Source organism: Podarcis melisellensis (genome assembly GCF_964234715.1).
Source record: "Podarcis melisellensis genome assembly, chromosome: 3".
Classification (NCBI taxonomy): Eukaryota; Metazoa; Chordata; class Lepidosauria; order Squamata; family Lacertidae; genus Podarcis; species Podarcis melisellensis.
Window position 1 is genome coordinate 32,857,558 of NC_138530.1, and position 20,412 is coordinate 32,877,969.

The following is a 20,412-nucleotide window of genomic DNA, read 5'->3' on the forward strand; positions in this document are numbered from 1 at the left end:
CTCTTCTGAAGGTTATTACTTCAGATTCTTCCTTAGTATTTTTACGGTTCATATAACAGTGGCATTTATAATATAACAGGTAATTCATTCATACGACAGCCTGCAATACAGATTAATCAAGGTTCTTGACAAATGAAATTAATTTTTGCAAAGTTAAAAAAGCAATTAAACTTCTCATGACATTTCCCCCCTTTGCCACTGACCTATTTTTGGAGCTAAATAATGTACTTATGCCTGAAGGGAATGCATTTCAGCCTGAGGAATGGAAAACTGCCATGAGCCAAAAATTTATTCACAGAAAAGTATGAGGCATTTAAGGTTGTCATCCATGCACAAGAGAAAAACAGTCTGCGAAGATGTAGGCATGATATTGAAGACTTCACCATAACAACCTGGAAATTAACTTTCCCCGTGTTCTTAATCCTGTCAGCTTTCAGACAGGTATGAGTGATAGCAGATACCTTCAAGGGCAGCAAATGAATTTGCTGCAAAAAAACAAAGAAAAACAAAACAAAACAAACCACACACAAGGAAGTGGAGGAATTTGTTATTGTAGCACCAATGTTATTTTTTCATTTTTGTTGCAAATAACAAAGCTGCTTATGAGTTTTAATTTCAAAATACACTAGTTTTTGCTGTTGTTGTCTGTACGCAATTAGTACCTCTAGTGAAAAGGCAATTCAAGAGGCCCACCATAAGCACAGATGTCTTCTGACAGCAACACTACAAAAGCTGCTGAAGTTTATTTGTTATAGTGCAGTAGAGAGAAATCTGTGGTCATAGCCAAGCAGTCAGAATATTCCTTTATTATGCATACATTTAACCTCTCAACAAAAATAATCTTCCGGGACTTAAAATAAAAAAAGCAAAAAGACCCACTGGCTGAACAAAATGACCTGAATACATGGTCTGCCAAGTAGTTGTCTGACTAGGCCCCATTCTCAGGCCGTGTCTGCATTTTAGATCAAATCCTATTTTGTGCTCACTTGCTCCCTCCAGTATTATAATAGCATCCTATTTATTATCCCTGTCAGGTTTTGCTCACAGATTTATTGCCAGAAAAATTAACCTTTCCATGTGTTATGTAGGCTGGAATCACTTCAAAAAAAGTAGCGCCATGAATGACAAATGCATCATTTCATCATAAAGATGCTAGGACTGAATTTCACACCAGAAAGAGTAAGACAAGGGACACAACAACACCGATACACTCCTCCCTTTGCATCAAAGAACATACAAAGATCAGCTTCTCAGTGCCTGACTGTCGAAATTTCTCTCCTTTTTCTGAAAAACCACAAGAGTGGGCACCTATCACTAACTGAAATTCTTGCAATGTTCAGTGCAACAAAACACCCTAATTGTAATAGTAGTAGTTATGATTATTATGATTATTATATTTATTAATATCCCACATTTCCCCCTAACAATGAAAACACAATGTCATGCTAACCCTGAGTCAAGCTCCCCCTTCACCCTTCAAAATCACAGTGCTCTAAGGTTATTTTTCATTAATAGTAATTCTTGAGGTTGGAACCTGATTACAAACATTTTCATACAGTATATAGTTTGCCCCAAGACCAGCCTCATCTAAGTGCTTCCCAATACCAGCATACAAAATTCATTGTATAGAATGGAAGCAATTTAATTTGCTATAATATCTATGCCTTCAGTCATCAAATTATTTCATTTTTAAAGACACTAGAAATGTTGCCACTACTCAGAATATGTAATTTCTTCTTCTTTAGAATGTAGAATCCATTTTTAAAAATCTCTTTTTTTGGAGAAACCTTCTCAAAGCAATTGGTTCTCAGCTACATTCCTCACCAGATATTATTTATTTTGAGATGACAAGAAAAGAAAAGCATATCCAAAGATCCATTACCATCTCTTAGTCGTTCCACTATAAAAGTGAAGCCTGTAGTTCTTGGATGCAAGACATATTCGTATTTCTGAAGTCCATTCTTTTCAGCAAATTTATTACTGCGGGCTTTGGTGTTGTCTATAAAGAGCATGAAAAACATTGATTAAAATCAGTGTTGTGACTAAGCTTTAGAACATTTTAGCATCATAGAGCACATCAGTGGAGCAAGGGATCAAGGAGATTATAAGAGATTAATAACACCAGGAAATAATTCTTGTTTTGCTTTCTTACATAAACATCTTCCACCCCCCCCCCCCCGTTCAGTTCTTATTATGCAGAGAATCAGGGAAAGTTGGCTGATGCAAAGCTTTGGGTCAAAGCTAGCCCCAAGCTCCTCCGTGAGCTGTAGGACTCAGCCTCAAACAACAGAACTCAGGGCAAATCCGAAGGCTTTTGCAGAATGATGCCCTAGGAACTCGAGGCAAACATTCTGTCAATTTGACATTATTCCAGCTCTCCCATGGAAGGAGGGGCAAACAGGTAGAAAAACAGGAAGGTGTGGATAAAGAGTCAGACAAAAAACACACAAAAATGTGTGACCTTAGTCAGCAGCTTCCATTTCCCAAGAGACACTGGTGGCTCCAGAAGGCTTCATCAATAATCAGGCTGCAACTGGTCACCAATCAGGTGGGGCTAAGGCATTAGAATCAACAAGATCAGGAAAAAAAAATCCTTCTCAGGCACTAAGATTTGACAGTATGCCAGTTGAAGCTGCTAGCAGATGGGCAATATTAGGGGCATTTAGCATTTAGCAACCAAAGGCAACAGCATTAGGAGAAAGAGCAGGTACCACACACTGTATCTTTGATCTGTGGTACACACAGGAAGTCTTCACTTTCTTGCCACATGAAGCTCCACCAGGTTCTTCCTAGGTCTAACCATTTTTGGGGGGTGGAGAGAAATCTCCTACATCCCTAACCAAATTTGATACCCTTTTGGACACATCACACTACCTTACTTTTTCCAGAGTGTACAGAGGTCATATGATGCAGGGCTTCCTTTGCGCTCGATCCAGAAGCTGCAGTTAGTGCAGAATGCTGCAGCATGGCTGCTGGCAGGAGTGAGGCCTTGTCAGTAAATGACACCTGAGCCCAGAGATCTGCACGGGTTGCCGATTTGCTACCGGGCCACATTCAATAAGTTACTTCAAGTTACAGCCATTAACAACCCGGCGCCATTTTACCTACAAGATCACCATACCCCATATATGCCCATTTGACCACTTCAATTCGCAGAACTGGTGTTGTTACAGTTACCACATAATACCTGTTCTGCATTTGTAAGAAATAAATATTTTGGTGTTGGCAGTGCCTACAATCAGGAACTCCCTGCCTATTTACTTCCGGCAAGTGCCATCTCTGTACGTTTTTCAGTCCCTGCTAAAAACACTTTTCTTACCCAAGCTTACTCAGACATGTAATATGCAGATATATATTTGAACCTTTTTAGTCTATTGTTGATTTTATGTTTTGAATGATTTACAAAGTTGTTTTATGTTTTTTACTGATAATTTTATTGTTTTATTCTCTTTGCAAACGCCGCTGAGATTTTTTTTAACAATCAAGCATTGTATACATTTTATGAAATAGTAATAAAATAAATAATGAATATTTTTATTAGCCGCTAAAAATACTTGGTTCTGCTGAGATAATGGTATAAAAGAAAAACAAAATGTACAAAATCATTAAAATCTGGGAGGAGAGTACTGAAACGCTTTTGTATCTTTAATGTTTCAAACGTACTGAGTTTAAACTTCACAGAAATACATAGTGGTGATGGAAAATCATGACATTCCGGGGGCAAGGGGATAGTGTGAAACTTCATACTCAAAACAAGCGGAACAGAATATGATATTCTTTGTCATTAGAAAGTATTCGGTTTGTGCTGTCTTCCTTACAGGAACACATTTCAGTTTACTTCCCGTGTAAACCTAGCTGCTATATCCAAGAGCAAACATTTGCATTTGGTTTATTATTCATTCTATTTATGATGGAGCGCACAGAAGAAAAAAAGCCACTTGTTACCTGCTGTCACACAGCGCTACTTTGCCTGGCAACACAATCTAAGAATAATCGAACTTTGTGACTCTCAGACACATAACAGAAAAAATGTCTTTAAGTACCTAGCAACCTGACCAACTTCTGGAACTATTTCACAGCTTGATTAATTCTGGGACATCAGGACCCCCGACTTGGTATATAAACAACTATTTCAGTGCTAGAATAGGAGGCATAGAGAGAAATACTTGCAGCGAAAAAATTATTCCTATATTGCCATCCCAAACTCAGTATGTAGATGATTGCACTTCTCATCTTTCTTTTCAGGTCTTACTCTCTTCTATTATCTTTCCTCTTGTTGCTTTTATTTAATTTATCACCAAGTAATGCCATTTCTTCTGGCAAAAGTGTGTCTCCTCTATCCAATTTCTCATCTGGAACTACTGTTAAATTCCTCCCTTTCCCTTGTCAATCCAGAACTCTGCTGACAAATAATTTCTTTCTAGTTGTGCAGACCATGCCAATCTTGATGCTACTCATTTTCATTCACACCAGCGCAAACTCTGTGACCCGATTTTTAAAATGCACCAGGTATATCCCCAAGACTTTTGCTCCTCTGATTTTGCCCCCAGTTCCTTGGAACACGCTTTGCTCTCTCAAGCATCTCTGCCCCTTCTTTCCTGCTGCCATTCTTTTATTACCCTCTCCCATCCCTCCAGCTTGTGCTCCCTTCCCTACTGTCAAATTTACTGTAAGTTCTTTGGGGCAGCATGTTGTTAATTTTGCTTATATTTCTTTGCCATGTTCACTGACAATACTAAATCCTCAAAGGCATGAACATGTGTGTACTGGGATATCTCTGGATGAACGGGAGTATATTGGGACATCTCTGTGGTAGATTGACAAGAATTTCTGATTCCCTGTTATTTAACAATAGTAAAAAAAAGTAACTTTTCCTAAATACAGTGGTGCCTCGCAAGACGAAATTAATCTGTTCCGTGAGGCTCTTCGTATAGCGTTTTTTTCGTCTTGCGAAGCAAGCCCATTGACAGCTTAGCGGATTAGCGCTACAGCTGTCAAGCGGCTTCCAGCAATCAGCTGTTAAGCGGCTTATCAGCGGAACAGCTAATAAGCGGCTTAGCGGCTTAAGAAAAGGGCGAAAAAAAGCGAAAAAAACCCCGCGGGGGGATGCAAGATTTTTTTCGTCTTGCGAAGCAACCCCATAGGGGAATTCGTTTTGCGAAGTGCCTCCAAAACGGAAAACCCTTTCGTCTAGCGGGTTTTTCGTCTTGCGAGGCGTTCGTCTTGCGGGGCACCACTGTAAGGCTGCTAAAATTGAAGAAAGCTAACTGTTCTGCTGCTGAAAGCAAATTTCTAAGTTCAGAATGTGCTCGTAAACATCACATTCTTTAATTTCATACTATACTATATTATTATTATTATTATTATTATTATTATTATTATTATTATTATTACAGCTAGCTCTGGCTGGTAGATCTAGGAGTTCTAGTGAAAAACAAAGCTGTAAGTCTGTTCACCGCTTAAGAAAATATTATTTATTATTTATTACATTTCTAAACCGCCTTTGATCCAAGGATCATAGGGCAGTTTACAATATAAAAACACAAAAATGCAAAAGATAATAACATATAAAACAATACCCCTCCCTCTCTCTCTCTCTCTCTCTCTCTCTCTCTCTCTCTCACACACACACACACACACACACAGAGAGAGAGAGAGAGAGAGGGAGGGAGAGGGAGACAGAGAGCTTAAAAGTCCAAGCAGAATTTCTGAAAATCGGCAACCCATGTCAGCTCATTTTTATTTGGCAGAAAAATATAAAAAGAGAAAGCTCAATAACATTTGTCCAGATTTTCACTTTTTGAAATATGGCAACCCTAGTTTAATTAGCTAAAGGGCTGAGAGTACAGGAAAGTTTTTGCCTGGTGCCTAAATATATGTGTAGAAGGCACCAACCAAGCCTCCCTGGGGACAGCATTCCACAATTTTGAATTTAATCTAGTAATGTTCAGAATGTATGAATGTGACTCAGAAGCATTCAGCACTTCAAATACATTTATAAAATGCATTCCAAAAGTGCACTTTTGAGCCTCAGACCATCACCAGGAAGCGGTGACTATACCCAAAGCAATGGCATTTATTCCTCTCTGAAGGCCACTCCACATGGAAAAAGTGACAAAAATCACTTTTATTTGATTTACACAAGAAGAAAGTCCAGAGACAGAATGATACAGCATCCAAATGGTCAGTGAACCTACACACTTCTGCATTCATGCTAAACCATAAAAGGTAAAGGGTAAAGGGACCCCTGACCATTAGGTCCAGTCGTGACCGACTCTGGGGTTGTGGTGCTCATCTCGCTTTATTGGCCGAGGGAGCCGGCGTACAGCTTTGGGGTCATGTGGCCAGCATGACTAAGCCACTTCTGGCGAACCAGAGCAGTGCACGGAAACGCTGTTTACCTTCCCATTTACCTTACCTATTTATCTACTTACACTTTGACGTGCTTTCGAACTGCTAGGTTGGCAGGAGCAGGGACTGAGCAACGGGAGCTCACCCGGTTGCAGGGATTCAAACCACCGACCTTCTGATCGGCAAGCCCTAGGCTCTGTGGTTTAACCCACAGCACCACCCACGTCCCATGTTAAACCATAGCTTGGCCTTACTGTGACATGCAAACCAGGCCAATGTCTCATTATAGACACACTGCAAGCACTGGGCTGGATGTATAGCAGGGATAAACACGGGTGGGATTCCTTGCTCCCCACTGGGAGATTGTTGTTTCAAGGCAACTAACACATAAGATTATTAAAAACAGTTAATCCACTTAAGGAACCATTGGATGTCACTTCATAACCCAGTCGAGGTTGGGGGCTGCCATACCCACCCAACATCCAGGTCGTTGAATGGCCAACCGTACTAGTTCACACCTTAGAAATTTCTCAAATTTCTGCTACTCCCATCAATGTGGGCTGGGTGGCTATACTATCAAATAGCAGTAAGGATGATCCACAGTTGATCTGTGCCCTAAACCACACCAAAAAAGGTTGTGGCCGTTCTGAACCCACTTCAGAATGTGTGCAGTATTTGCTCTCACGTTCCTGCCCTCTGGGTACGAGCATCACTTGTAAAAGTCTCATAAAGCATAACTTTTCAAGATAACACACCACTGAACGCGTGACAGGTCAAACTTGCAATTTTAAATTGTAAACTTTTAAATGGCATAATTGTGACACATTTTTTTCTACCCTGAGAAGATTGGTGGGGAGAGAATTGAATTAAAGTACCTGTCAGATCTGTTCCTTCGGGAAAGATGAGAAGCTGCAGTGGTTCGTTAATGTCACAGAAGTAATCCAGCATATTTTCAAAATGATTTCTGTCTTCTTCCCATCTTCTATGAATAAAAATGAAGGCAGCAACCTGCATGGCCCAGCCTAGAACAATTGTGAAGAGTCTTTTAAATACTGTGCTAGAAATTTCTTGCTTGTGCCTGTCCATAACTTAAGTTCTCAAATTATCAAACAGAAATTTTGTAACACTGTGTTGAAAAGAATTATAGAAAGCTTAGGATTTGGAGAACTATTTATGGGTTTAATAAATCAATTACACTTGAGAAACAAGGCATATGCCCTAGTGAACGATGGTATAACAGAACAAATAACACTAGCCCGAGGTACAAGACAAGGATGCCCCCTTTCCCCAATTTTATTTGTATTGGTCATTGAAACTCTGGTCAATGTAATTATAGAAGATGGAAATATAAAAGGAATAAGCAATAATGGAAAAGAGAAAATAAGCTTATTTGCAGATGACACCTTGCTAGCAATCTAAAATCCCCTGGAATTTGACAAAATTTGACAAAAAAATGGAGAAAAAACATTGTGTTTAATTGGTCCAAATCAGAGATGATGATATTTAACTACGATGAAGATGTAAAACAAAAACTTTTGAAGGGAAAAAATAGATATAAAATTAAGAAATGTAATCAAGTACTTGGGAATAAATATAACAAGAAATTTAGAAGATTTAGAACAAGAAAATCTTAACAAATTAAAACAGGCAAAGGGTGTTTAAGGAGATAACAGAAATCACTGGGTTAAAGCTGACCCAAAGTCCAGAGGTAGCACTGTTATCAATTTATGATGGGGTGGAAGGTTCACAGGCTATGAAGGACTTGCTCACAAATTTACTGACAGCTGCACGAGGTGTTATATCTTGGAAGTGGAAGGGGTGAGGTGAATATAAAATGGAAGAATGGTATAAAGAGGTGTGAGATATAGCTATTAATGATAAATTACCGTGTGCTCTTAAGGTAAGACAGGGAATATGCAGGAGAAATGATTTTGATGAAATATGGAAGGTATTTGTAGAATTTGTATTGTTAAAATGGAAAGAGGTCAAATCATTGCAAGAGGTGTTCAGATTTGGGAGGTTGGAGAGTTACAATGGAATGGTCTTGGGCGCACATTTTTATTTGTTTTTATTTATTATTATTACTTTGTTAAAATAAAAATAATAAAAAGGATATTAAAATAAACAATCAAACAAACAGATAATTTTGTGTGAAAACATAACCAATTTCTTAGGGAAGACCACTTTGCATGTAATAGAAAACAGTGTATGAGCTAGCACTAAAAGATGTCAAATACGTTAGTGAAAGGCGTGGGGAAAAGTAGGTGTTGTGTTATTCTTAATGATATTAAATCAGGGGTGCAAAATAACACTAAGAGACTGAGTCATGACTAACATTAAAAACATAAGCTAGAACATAACATACTTGGGACCTATTAAAAATACACAAAATTTTCTTATACTTAATTTTTTTTTTTTAGTAGAAGTACATTTTTACAGCTTTTTAGCTCAACATCATTACTGAAACTCAAGCATCTTGCCTTCTCATTTCAATTTGCAAATTCAACTGCCTATCATTGTAAAGTGATAAGTCCTTGAAATGTACACCACTTGATCTTTCCTTTCTTTTTTCAGAATCTGACCTGTGCTGCATAAATTAATGCATTTCACATGTGAACTCAATGACCTGGTGAACAATTACCAGATTCAATATGGGGCAGAGTTGCTGCACTATTAATAGTTGTATTGAAGGGGAAATGTTGAGTGTTAACAGTTTCACCAACCAACTAGTTGCAGGAGAAGCCACTACAAAAAAAGTCCTTCATTTGAAAGCAAATGAGAGGTCGTCCAGATATTGTGGACTACAACTCCCATCATCCCAGACCTCTGGTCATATTGGCTGGGTCAGATAGGAAGTGTAGTCTACTGCATGTGGAGAGCACCATGTTGGCTACTCCCACACGAAAGGGTTCTCAAGCTGGAAACAACTACAAGATACCACATAATGTGTCAAAGAGACCACGTTGCACATACTATCATTTATTGTAGGGCATGCTGTACAGCAATCTCTCCTTGTAGCAATTTGGAAGAAACTCATTTACTCCAGGTCATCAGACTATAGTTCATTATGTAGCTCCCACCAGTAGGTAATTGGGGAAAAAAATGAAAATGTGTTTTTCAGTTATACTGGGGGTGGTATCTGCACTCTCTCTCTCTCTCTCTCTCTCTCTGTGTGTGTGTGTGTGTGTGTGTGCGCACACACACACACACACACACACACACACAGTGGATTTTGGAATACTGTTCATCGCCTTGAGCACCACAGGAGTCAAAATACCTATGTCTTCAGGGAAGGAAGAGAACTGGATTCTGTGTTCTCTAGGATTTAGTCCATGTAAAGTTCTTTTCCTGGTGTTGCAGTAATCATCCCATTAATAAATTCACTATCATGACTGAGGAAACCCTCAAATTCTAACAGAAGAATCCTACATATATTGACTCAGAAGTAAGCCAATGAGTTCTATGTTGCTTTCAGCCTAAGTCACTTGCTTCAAAAGACAACACTCTTTGTGGAGCTAAAGAAAGAAATATTCCCCCCCCCCTAGGATAGGTTAAAAAAAATATTCAGGCTTGTTTCCCATAGATGATTTTTGAGAGGAAGCAGAAATGTGGCCGTTTCTAAAGCTTGCACAAAGTGCAAGACACATTTACTTCTTTTCTTGCTTATATGTGAAACTAAATGTGAATGTCTTCAATATTGTGGGGTATATATGAGATGAAAAACATGAAAATTTAGCTATGAATTAAAGAAAATGTCACACAAGCTACAGCTTTGATATTATTTTTAAAAAATTGCAAAAGCATTCCTCTGCAATTCTACTTTATGTCCATGGACACTAGCATCTTTCATCACCAGCCATCTCTGGAAAAGCGAGTGCTTCCTTGTTTGATCCTTTCTCTACAGCCAGGAGCCAACAAAACCACATGAATGAATGGAGGAAGACTTGCATGCAGGTAAGGTTCAATTTAATCATCAGTAAGGACTGCTGCAGCAAAACAAAACCTCAGTTGAATATGCATCTATTATTTCTTTGAACTCTGCTGTGCAGTATCACCTCTAATCCAGATGCTCGTCTCATTGCTTGACATGCAACCTCAAGTCTGCCTACTTATTCTCAGTCTATAAGGCTGTTGCCATCCATCTGTCTCAGGAGATAATGGAATGTGTCTATAAGGGTGAAGTCATTACAGGCACCAAAGTGACCTCCCCAGGGTACAACCCTGGGCTGTGTGCATGGAGGTCCTGGCTGCCCAGACAACAAGACCCCCCTCTCTAGTTAATCACGTAGTACATTGGCTCCTTGCCCTCTACATTACGTTTCTGAAGCTTGAGCTGGAAGGTATGGACATTTCAAGTGAATCGGAACATATTATTTCCTCTCCCCCACCCCTATTTTGTATAAACAAAACTTTTATAGGATGTTTAGTAAATGATTTGCTTACTTGAGTCATCTGGCACATTTGCTTAGCAGGCAAAAATATGCAAATTAGTTGTTTTTAGTGATTTTATCACACTGGCCTGAATTGTTAACCTATGGGAGACTAGATGAACACTTTTTTAACCCAACCTTTGGCCTTTGTGTTTTGATCCCTTCAAATTATTATTCTAAGCCATCACTTTTCACAAAATGTTCCCTTACAACACAGACCTTTATGAGACCAGACTTATTTAAAGCATAAAAAGCAGGATTGCAAGCTATTACAATTGCGGAGCCAGTGTGGTGTAGTGATTAAGAGCGGCAGTCTCGTAATCTGGGGAACCGGGTTCGCGTCTCCGCTCCTCCACATGCAGCTGCTGGGTGACCTTGGGCCAGTCACACTTCTTTGAAGTCTCTCAGCCCCACTCACCTCACAGAGTGTTTGTTGTGGGGCAGGAAGGGAAAGGAGAATGTTAGCCGCTTTGAGACTCCTTAAAGGGAGTGAAAGGCGGGATATCAAATCCAAACTCATTATTTTATTCCCCTTTCCCAGCACGAATTTAGAGCAGGGTTAATGTTCCAACTTCCAAAATAAAATAAAATAAAATAAAATAAAATAATAATAATAATAATAATAATAATAATAATAATAATAAATAAAAAATAAAAATCTGGTATGCATCTTTCTGATGTAAACAATTCTACAAGAGTGATAACACTACAGAGAACACTTTCCAACGTACACTCCCAAAGCTACCTCATAATATAAATAACTCTAAAGTAATTAAGTCTGACAGCCCTTGATGAAATTGCTGGAAGATATCACATGTCACTGTTGCTCAGACTCTCACTTAAAGAGTCCATTGCCTCCAGTCCACAAAGCAAACCACAAGCTATTTATACAGCACTTTGATAATGGAAGGCCTATGCTTAACAGAAACCTTTGACCTTACTCAAATACTATCTTTCACAAAGAAAGAGGTGGCCTCCCTGTGGAGAAGCTGTGGACTTGACCCTTTCCACAATTTTATTACTGCATTATGCATAACTTGGAAAAACAGACCAAGGTCTAACCATACAATTTTCTGATGCAACTAATGCCATGCCATGGTTATTTCCACATGTGTGGTATTGCATGGAACAGCAAAAATGCAATTGAAAATTAACCTGCAAAAGTCGCTATATGAGAATTTTATTATCTTAAAAAAATTGCAAGGGAAGCAGCCATCAGGGAATAGCTAACACTGAAAGACTTCTGGAAAAGTTATCCCACCATAGCCTTCCACCTCAAACAACTCCTGGATTCTCCTGAATCTCTCAGCAGGTTTTGATACCATCAGCCATGGTTCCTCTCTGTGGTTGGGAGATGGGAGGCATAATATTATAATGATTCCGCTGCAACTTGCAGGGCTGCTTCCAGCGTGTAGCATTGGGTGACTTCTGTTCAGCCCTTTGGCAGTTGTGCTGTGGGATTTGACGAAGTCCCATCTGGTCCCTGGTGCTATCTAGCATCTATATGAATTTGAGTGGAGTTATCACAGGATTTGGGGCTCAGTGTCATCAATGACACCCAGCGCTATTTCTCCATACCATCTGAACTAGGTGAAACTGCTTTGGTGGTAGTCCAGTGTCTGGAGGCAGCAGTGGGATGCATGAGGGCCAATAAACTGAGGTTGAATCTTGACAAGATGGTGGTGCTGTTGGTAAGTGATTCCCAGGGTTGCATTTATCCATAAGCAGCAGGTTCAGAGTCTGGAGATACTCCTAAATCCAGTGCTATCATCACTTGAGGCTCAGGTGGATTTGGTGGTGAAAAGGACCCATCAGCTGTGGCCATTCCTACACTGGCCACAGTGAGACATGCTCTGGTAACCTCGCATTTCACTTGCACAGAAAGGAGCTGTGACCCACAAACCCTAATATAACTTCCCACTTTGCTGTGGAAAGAACACCAGGAGAGGAAGAGAGAGAGAGAGAGAGAGAGGCAGGCAAACACCAATTTAGAACTTGCTTGATCTGGATCTTCCCATTCCTCATGCGGAGTCATCTAGCATCAATTGCTAACTGAGAAGGATACTGATAAAATGTTACATTTAATGTTATTGTGATTTTGTTAATGTATTTTTTGGAAGGATTTATATCCCCAAAGATAGGATTTAATAACTAATTGACTGACTGACTGACTGACTGAACAGCCAGTAAATACCAAGGGTTGTATTCAATGTTCCATGTGCAGAGTTCCAGAGGTGCAATGGGACCTCTGTTTCCTCTCTTTCCCTGTGCACCCCCAAAATCTTCTCTGAAGATATCCCCAAACCTTCAGAGCTGATTATAAGAATGTGAGAAGGGGGGCTGCAAAGGATAGGAGATAAAAAAGGAAGCTCCACATGCATGCATGGAAATCCACTGCAGCAGCATTGAATACGGCTCCAGGATTTTGGCAAAACAAATTGAAGTTATCATCATCAAGCCGTCCTTGCTGATATTTGCTTATTACTGGCAGAAGCTCTAATGGGTAATTTAAGTTTTAAGAATGGTAAGTAATTAAAAGAAAAAAGGCAAATGCTCTCCACGGTACTCTTTGTTCATTCTTACAGTTATACCACTGGTAAGTGAACTGTACCATACCATACATTCCACAAGTTAATTGGTGAAAGAGTAAAGATGGCCTAGCAATAAATGGGTATGATTAAACTGGTGAAAATTTTGTTTGAGAAGTGAAAGCTTGTTAGAGCCTATACGTTCAACAGAACAAAACTGAAGATTGGTATGCACAATGCAACCAGTACCTTAATAGTTTCTGGTGATATCAGCTGAGAAATCAAAGTAATAGTAGAATAGTGAGTGAAAGCAATAAATACAATCAGAACTTTAACTAGAGGAGGGTGGCCAGTTAACTTAATTTTTACAAGTGTACACATCAAATAAAGTATATTTTTGTGAACCAGTGAAGTGAACAGCTTTTGCTAAGTGAACATCCTGCTTGTGGGCTTCCCATAATAGGCACCTGGCTGGCCACTATGAGGAACAGAAGGCTGGACTAGATAGGTCTTTGGAGCTGATCCAGGAGGGCTACACTTGTGTGCTTAGAAAGTTTCAACACAGGCTACATGCGTAGCCCCTTACATAATTGGTATGTGTACCACACTATCTATTATCAACACACTAGGATATATTGTATACAGTGGTACCTCGGATTAAGTACTTAATTCGTTCCGGAGGTCCATTCTTGACCTGAAACTGTTCTTAACCTGAAGCACCACTTTAGCTAATGGGGCCTCCTGCTGCCGCTGTGCTGCCGGAGCATGATTTCTGCTCTCATCCTGAAGCAAAGTTCTTAACCCAAGGTACTATTTCTGGGTTAGCGGAGTCTGTAACCTGAAGCGTATATAACCTGAAGCATATGTAACCCGAGGTACCACTGTATAAGATAAAGAGAATACAAACAATGCCTTGAGACTTCTCATGTTGATTGAGGCTGACAGTGCCATGGCTACATTTGAAGAGTTTCTGTTTATTTTCTGCCCCTTCTAAATGCAAAAGGAAAGGGAAGGGAAGAACTACTTCACAGGCCAGTTGTGACGTGATGAACTTGGCCTAATAAACCTTAGTTTATTATGGCACACATCAGTTTCAGAGATTCTATTGTGGTTTGTTTAAAAGGGAGAGGAGCGCTCCAGGCCCAAAATGCATTGTTGGCTTTAAAGGTGATGGTTCGTTACAACTGAATGGGCTCTTTGTTGTTTCCTTTCTGTCACTTACATTCCATCAAAATAACACAGCTGTGAACAGCAGAATCTTCAGTACTGAGTAGGTAAGAATAAATGTTCTTAATAAGTTTTTAAACCAAGAATAAAAAAGGATAGTGTTATCAATGACTACCACTCATGATAGCTATATGCTGCCTCCAGGCAGGCAGAGAGGGAGCATGCCCCAGAATAATGGTTGTGGGAGAGGGCTACTGCCCATTGGTCTTGCTTACAAATTTCTTAAAAGGCATTGTGGGAAACAGGATGCTAAAAAATAAGCAGCTTTTGGTCTGATCCAACTGAGCGCTTCTTATGCCTCCTCTTTTCCAGGCTAAACATACCTAGCTCCTTCAACTGTTCCTCATACAGCTTGGTTTCCAGACCCTTGATCATCTTGGTTGCCCTCCTCTGCAAATGTTCCAGCTTGTCAATATCCTTCTTAAATTTGGCACCCAGAACTAGACACTACTACAGGTGGGTCTCACCAAGACAGAATACAGCAGTACTATTACTTCCCCTGATAAGGACACTAAACCTCTGTTGATGCAGCCTAGAAAAACATTAGCCTTTTGATTCAACCACTGTTGATTCATGTTAAGCTTGTGGTCCACCAAGAGACCTTCTCACATGTACTACTGGTAATCCATGTGTCCCTCATCGTATATTTGTGCAGCTGTTCTTCCTGCCAAAGTATAGAACCTTATATTTGTCCCTACTGAATTTTATTTTGTTAGTCTGGGCCCTGTCTACTTGTATGCTGAAGGTCATCAAGCCGACCAACAAATCCACCTAACAGTTACCTCATCCAGACCAGCTTCTCTGCAAGACTAGAATGGGAGACTGTCAATAGCCTTACTGAAATCAAGATACACTATGTCCACAGCATTCCCTGATCCAAACTTGAATGTCTATCAGAAAAAGAAATGGGATTTGTCTTCTAAGAGTTTGACTACTGTGCAATAAAACAAGACAGCACAAACAAATATGCATCTAATTTGAAGACAGTAATATTTTAAGACACATTTTTGGAAACAAATTATTTTAGACTATGTGAATTGGAAAGCAGTTTACATGCTTAATAGACAGAAGGTTTTAGATATCATTTTGGATTTTTTCTCTTTCTGCTTGGCTCCACAGATCCCTTAAGACAGCTAACAATAATGCCGAAAAATAATAAACAGAACAATGAAACCCATCATTATAAAAACAGCAGAGCTGAAATCAAATATTCTGAACTACCATATAAGGTAGCAAATATTACAACAACATATAAAGCTAAACAAAAAAGAAAGTTTTTATCATGTTGGTGACCTACCAAATCCTGGAATGCCTTTGAGGCTAGATTTGAGACATATTTTTTCAAGTCTGAGGTAGCTATATCTCAGCAGGCAGTTCCATAGGAACATCCAGTCCATTCGAGTTCGGTGGTTCATGATAATGACACTTCTTTCTCCGGGGATGAATCCATCACCTGTTATAACCACTTTTGCTCCAAATACAATCTCCAGTAAGGCCTAAGAGAAATAATTTGATTTTATATTAACTTTGAAAACATGCAAATATCTGAGCACAAATAATTTACAATGATATAAATCAAGACATTATCTTGCACCAAAGGTTTATAGTAGCCAGTGCATATTTCTAAGATGTACCTAGTTTTTAAAAAGTATTCAGCACAATGGTTTGGGGAAAGCATTTGAGGAGCAGCATACTGTTCAACTGTACAGTACCAATGGGACTATTACAGAGCACCTACTGCAGGGAAAAATAACCACATGATTCAGAAGAACCATTATAGTTATGGTGAAAGCAGCAGAAAATAGACACATTAATTCAAGGCAGTCATATTTATCTCCCCAAACAATGAACACCTTCACCCTTCCATGCATGAAGCAAGATTTGCCTGTGCTGTGGGATCTCCTGCCTGATAGCATCTACCCTTTGGATTACTTCTTCCGGGAAGCTTCATACCACACCAATCTCTTTATGCATTTCTCTGAAACTGCTCTTTCTGTCCATAGACTGGTCAGGTTGTGGTTTGCTGCACAGCAGAATCGTTTAACTCAGGGATGGGAAACCATTTTGGCTCCATGGGCTGAATGATACACCTCACAGGACAACCCACCTGTCAATCACCTGACTTCCCTATTATGTCAGCTGCAGGGTGCTTTGTAGTCCCAAAGTCAGGACTTCAAAGCACCTTGCAAGGTCAGTGGCTCCCTCCATTTCAGCAGGAGTTTCCATACAGCCCCCTTTCTGAATCAGGAAGGTGCTGCATGGAATCCAGCCAAACCAAGCAGGATTTATCAGCTGACAAGCATGGAGGTCAAATCCTGCTGCTTCAGCTGTGCTGCTCTCCTGTTTCTTGCTCGGAACAGGAATGCAGCCAACGCAGGATTTAACCGTAGCTTCCCATCCATCAGATGATGTCATGAGTGACATTAGCAGAAGGGTGGAAGTGACTTTGGGAAAATGGCTTTGTGGGTCAAATTGAGAACGGGCCAATATTGGCTTGTAAGTCAGAAGTTCCCCACCCCTGACATAATTTATCTGTATTGTTATAATTTGTATGAAATGTCATTTTTATATATAAAAAAGTTGCACATCAACTTGAATTGTTATTAGAAAAGACATTTTAAAATAACTACACGTGAATAGTATTTACACTATTTGAACAGTTACGGTTATCCAGCTTCAAATTATAGAGGAAATAACTTTCTTCCTGCCTATCTGATCACAGAGTTGCTTCAAGAATAAAGTAACTATGGACATGCAATCTTGAGCTTTTCAGAGAAAGGTTGGGATACAAAGATTATGGTTAAAAACAACCAATTGCAATGCCAGAAAAGGTGACGAAGGCACCCAGACCTACAATAGAATCAAAACACCAATTTTCTTCCCTGAACTACCCAAAGGGAAAAGTGAAGCCTTCTAACCCAAAATAAACCTTGACGTTTGGAATATAAAACAGCATTAGAATTAGAAAAGATGAAGGAACAAGGAAATAAGACAGACAATGTCTCATCTAATCAACAGAGATGTCACTTACCTCTGTGAAGGGCTTTTAGTTCCCTGTGTGAAATGAACTATATAAAGAGCATAAAGCATTAATGGATGACTCAGCTAACTGCAGTACTGGCATGTTATTATTGATCAAGGTTAAAAATGAACCATTATAAAAGCATAGCAAACTCTGCACCACTATTCGGACTGACCATCTATCAAGGTGGGAGAGAGATCGTTTTGCTCATTAACATGTTGCTTACAACTATTAACACACAGTGGTAGCTGCTGCCTCCAACAAGTGTGTGCGCTGCAAGTGTTCCCCAGCCCAACTTCATCCATCAAAACCATTCCTACTTTCTCAACCTCAGTTTTGCCCATGGAAGTCTTCCCTATCAGTAATAATAGATAACTGGAGTCCCCACGCTCAGAAGTAGTATATCTCCAAAGAGGAAAACAGTGAGTACTGTGGCCCTCATGCCCCATCTGAAAGCTTTCTAAATGCATCGTGGGGTCATCATGGTGCAACAGATGGACTAGGACTGAGGAGACACAGATTCAAATCCCCAGTCTACCACTCTTTCTCAATCCAACCTACCCCAAGGGTTGTTATCCTAATAAAATGAAGAGGGTGAAGAGCCACACACACCCCTGAGCTTCTTGCAGTACATAAATGTAGTGAGTTAAACAAACAAACAAATAAATGTTGTGCCATTATATAGGTAAGATTGCTGGACTCTATGGCTTAAATCTTAAAATAAGGCACCTTAAGGAATTTCACAGAAGGAAAGTTTTCCATCCTACGTGAAGCCACTTTTGTCCTCCAATGGTTGGATCACACGGGGTACAGGAAGTGGATCAGATACGTAGGGTACAGGAGGTATTTTTTGGGTGTCATCAGTCTATATGTAATACCTGTGTGGTGCTGTGATTTGAATGCTGCACTAGGGACTGAGCCATTCAGTCATGAAGCTCACTGGGTGGCCTTGGGCCATTCACTGCCTCTCAGCCTCATTAACCCCACAGGGTTGTTATGAGGATAAAATGGGGAAGGTCAGGGCTGTTTGAGACTGGAACAGACTTCCATGAGAGGTGGTGGACTCTCCTTCCTTAGGGGTTTTTAAGCAAAGATTGGATAGTCATCTGCCATGTGTGATCTAGTTGAGATTCCTGTATTGCAGTGGGTTGGACTAGATGACCCACAGGGTCCCTTCCAACTGTACAAATCAATGATTTTGTACCTAAAATTCCATACATTTACGTCACCTTGAGCTCCTTGGGGGAAAGGTGGGATATAAATGAGATCATCATCATCATCTTATGAAAAAAATGAGAACTAGAGAATTAGTCACTTCAGGGCTTATGCATGACAAAGCAGACAAAGAAACATATACCATGGGACATATTTGTAAGTTCCACTACTTCTACTATCAGCCAATAAGTTGTTCCTTATTAAAAACAGGTTTTTAATATGCTATCAGCCTTGAATGAAAGAATTTTTAGCCAGAATTTTTATTTCAGAGCTCTGCTCAGAGAAAACAAAGTAATATGTAAGTGACTATATGGTACAGATTATTTACAGATTCTAAATATTTGCAAACCTCTAAATGCATAGCCTCTGTGCAGTATTATTAGATATTTGAAATCCATTTTAAGAAGGCAGGAATCATAGAATTGTAGAGGAGGGAGGCACACCTGGTAGACTCTCTAAAAATGCTGGCATTACGATAATTCAGGAAATGAATCAAATACATGATCAGAAGAAAACAGTTTGTTCCTACATTGATTTATTTCCAAAGACTCACCAAGTTCCCACTGAGTTCAATGGAGCTGGCTTCAAATTAATCTTCTTTGGGCTGCTGTCTCAGGGCACAATTATAACTCCCCACTGCTGTTGTTTTTTAAACACTGAACAGCAGTGTTCACGTGTTTCTGTGAGACTACAGTTCATAAACATAGTGCTGGGGATGAGATGGTTGAACTACAGAACTTCAGACCTATACATTTTCTTCCATTCTGATTTCAGCATTATGCTAAAATCCAAGTGGGACCTGCAACAAAATGTTGCAGTGTGAAGTGTTCCTGTTCAGGGTTCCAGCTGACCAACCAGGATCTTACAGGACACTCTGTCCCATTCTCTCTCATTTTCCCTTCCTTCAACAGTCAGCCAGCGTTCTGCTGCAACCATAGTCAAACTTCATACACATTCATTCGCCCGGTGCTTCTTTTCTATAGTTTTTAGGGTCTATATGAGATGTATGTGCATGTACTCCTGATTAACACAGATACCCAGCATAGGATACTGCTTTGATGGCTACTCTGCCTTGTCACCTTACTCCTCAAGTAAGCTTAGAAACAAAAATCATGTCAACCAACAACAACAAAGTTGTTGTTAAGCCACACAGTTAAACAGCAGAAAAACAAGAAACCCATCAATATAGTGGACCCTCCAGATATGAATTTAATTCATTCCAGGGGTCCGTGTGCACCCAAAAAAAAAAAAACGTAACCAGAGGCGCCGTTTCTGCACATGCGGCAAAACCCAGAAGGATACACTTCTGGGTTTGCTGTGTTCGTAACCTGAAAGTTACGTAACCAGAGTGGTATGTAACTGGACGGTCCACTGTACAGTGAAATGAACACATAGGTAACATTTAAGAGGTCTGGTAAAAATTTTGTTTTAAAAAAGTGTATTACTGGTCTGCTAACCATCTAAAGCTTACAAATTATTTTTAAAAGACTTCACTGTCATTACACTGATATATTAGGGTTAATAGGTGGTGACCTTGTCAGGCTGAGGACACTATGTGCTGGAAAGAAGTGACCTGAGGGTTACAGCTATTAAGCATAGGAGTTCATCTCAAACCATTCCAACCAGGAAATCCTATCTT

General features: G+C 39.7%; 1 protein-coding gene across 1 annotated transcript in view; it reads right to left on the reverse strand.

The window, feature by feature from the left end:
• The window catches only part of LCLAT1 (lysocardiolipin acyltransferase 1), an 88,268-nt gene that overhangs the window by 33,571 nt on the left and 34,285 nt on the right, over positions 1-20,412 (reverse strand). Inside the window, exons 3-5 of the mRNA XM_081904289.1 lie at positions 15,834-16,032; positions 7,227-7,373; positions 1,883-1,999 (exon numbers count right to left, since the gene is read on the reverse strand). Of these exons, the coding sequence (XP_081760415.1) occupies positions 1,883-1,999; positions 7,227-7,373; positions 15,834-16,032 (463 nt within the window). The remainder of the gene's footprint in view (positions 1-1,882; positions 2,000-7,226; positions 7,374-15,833; positions 16,033-20,412) is intronic.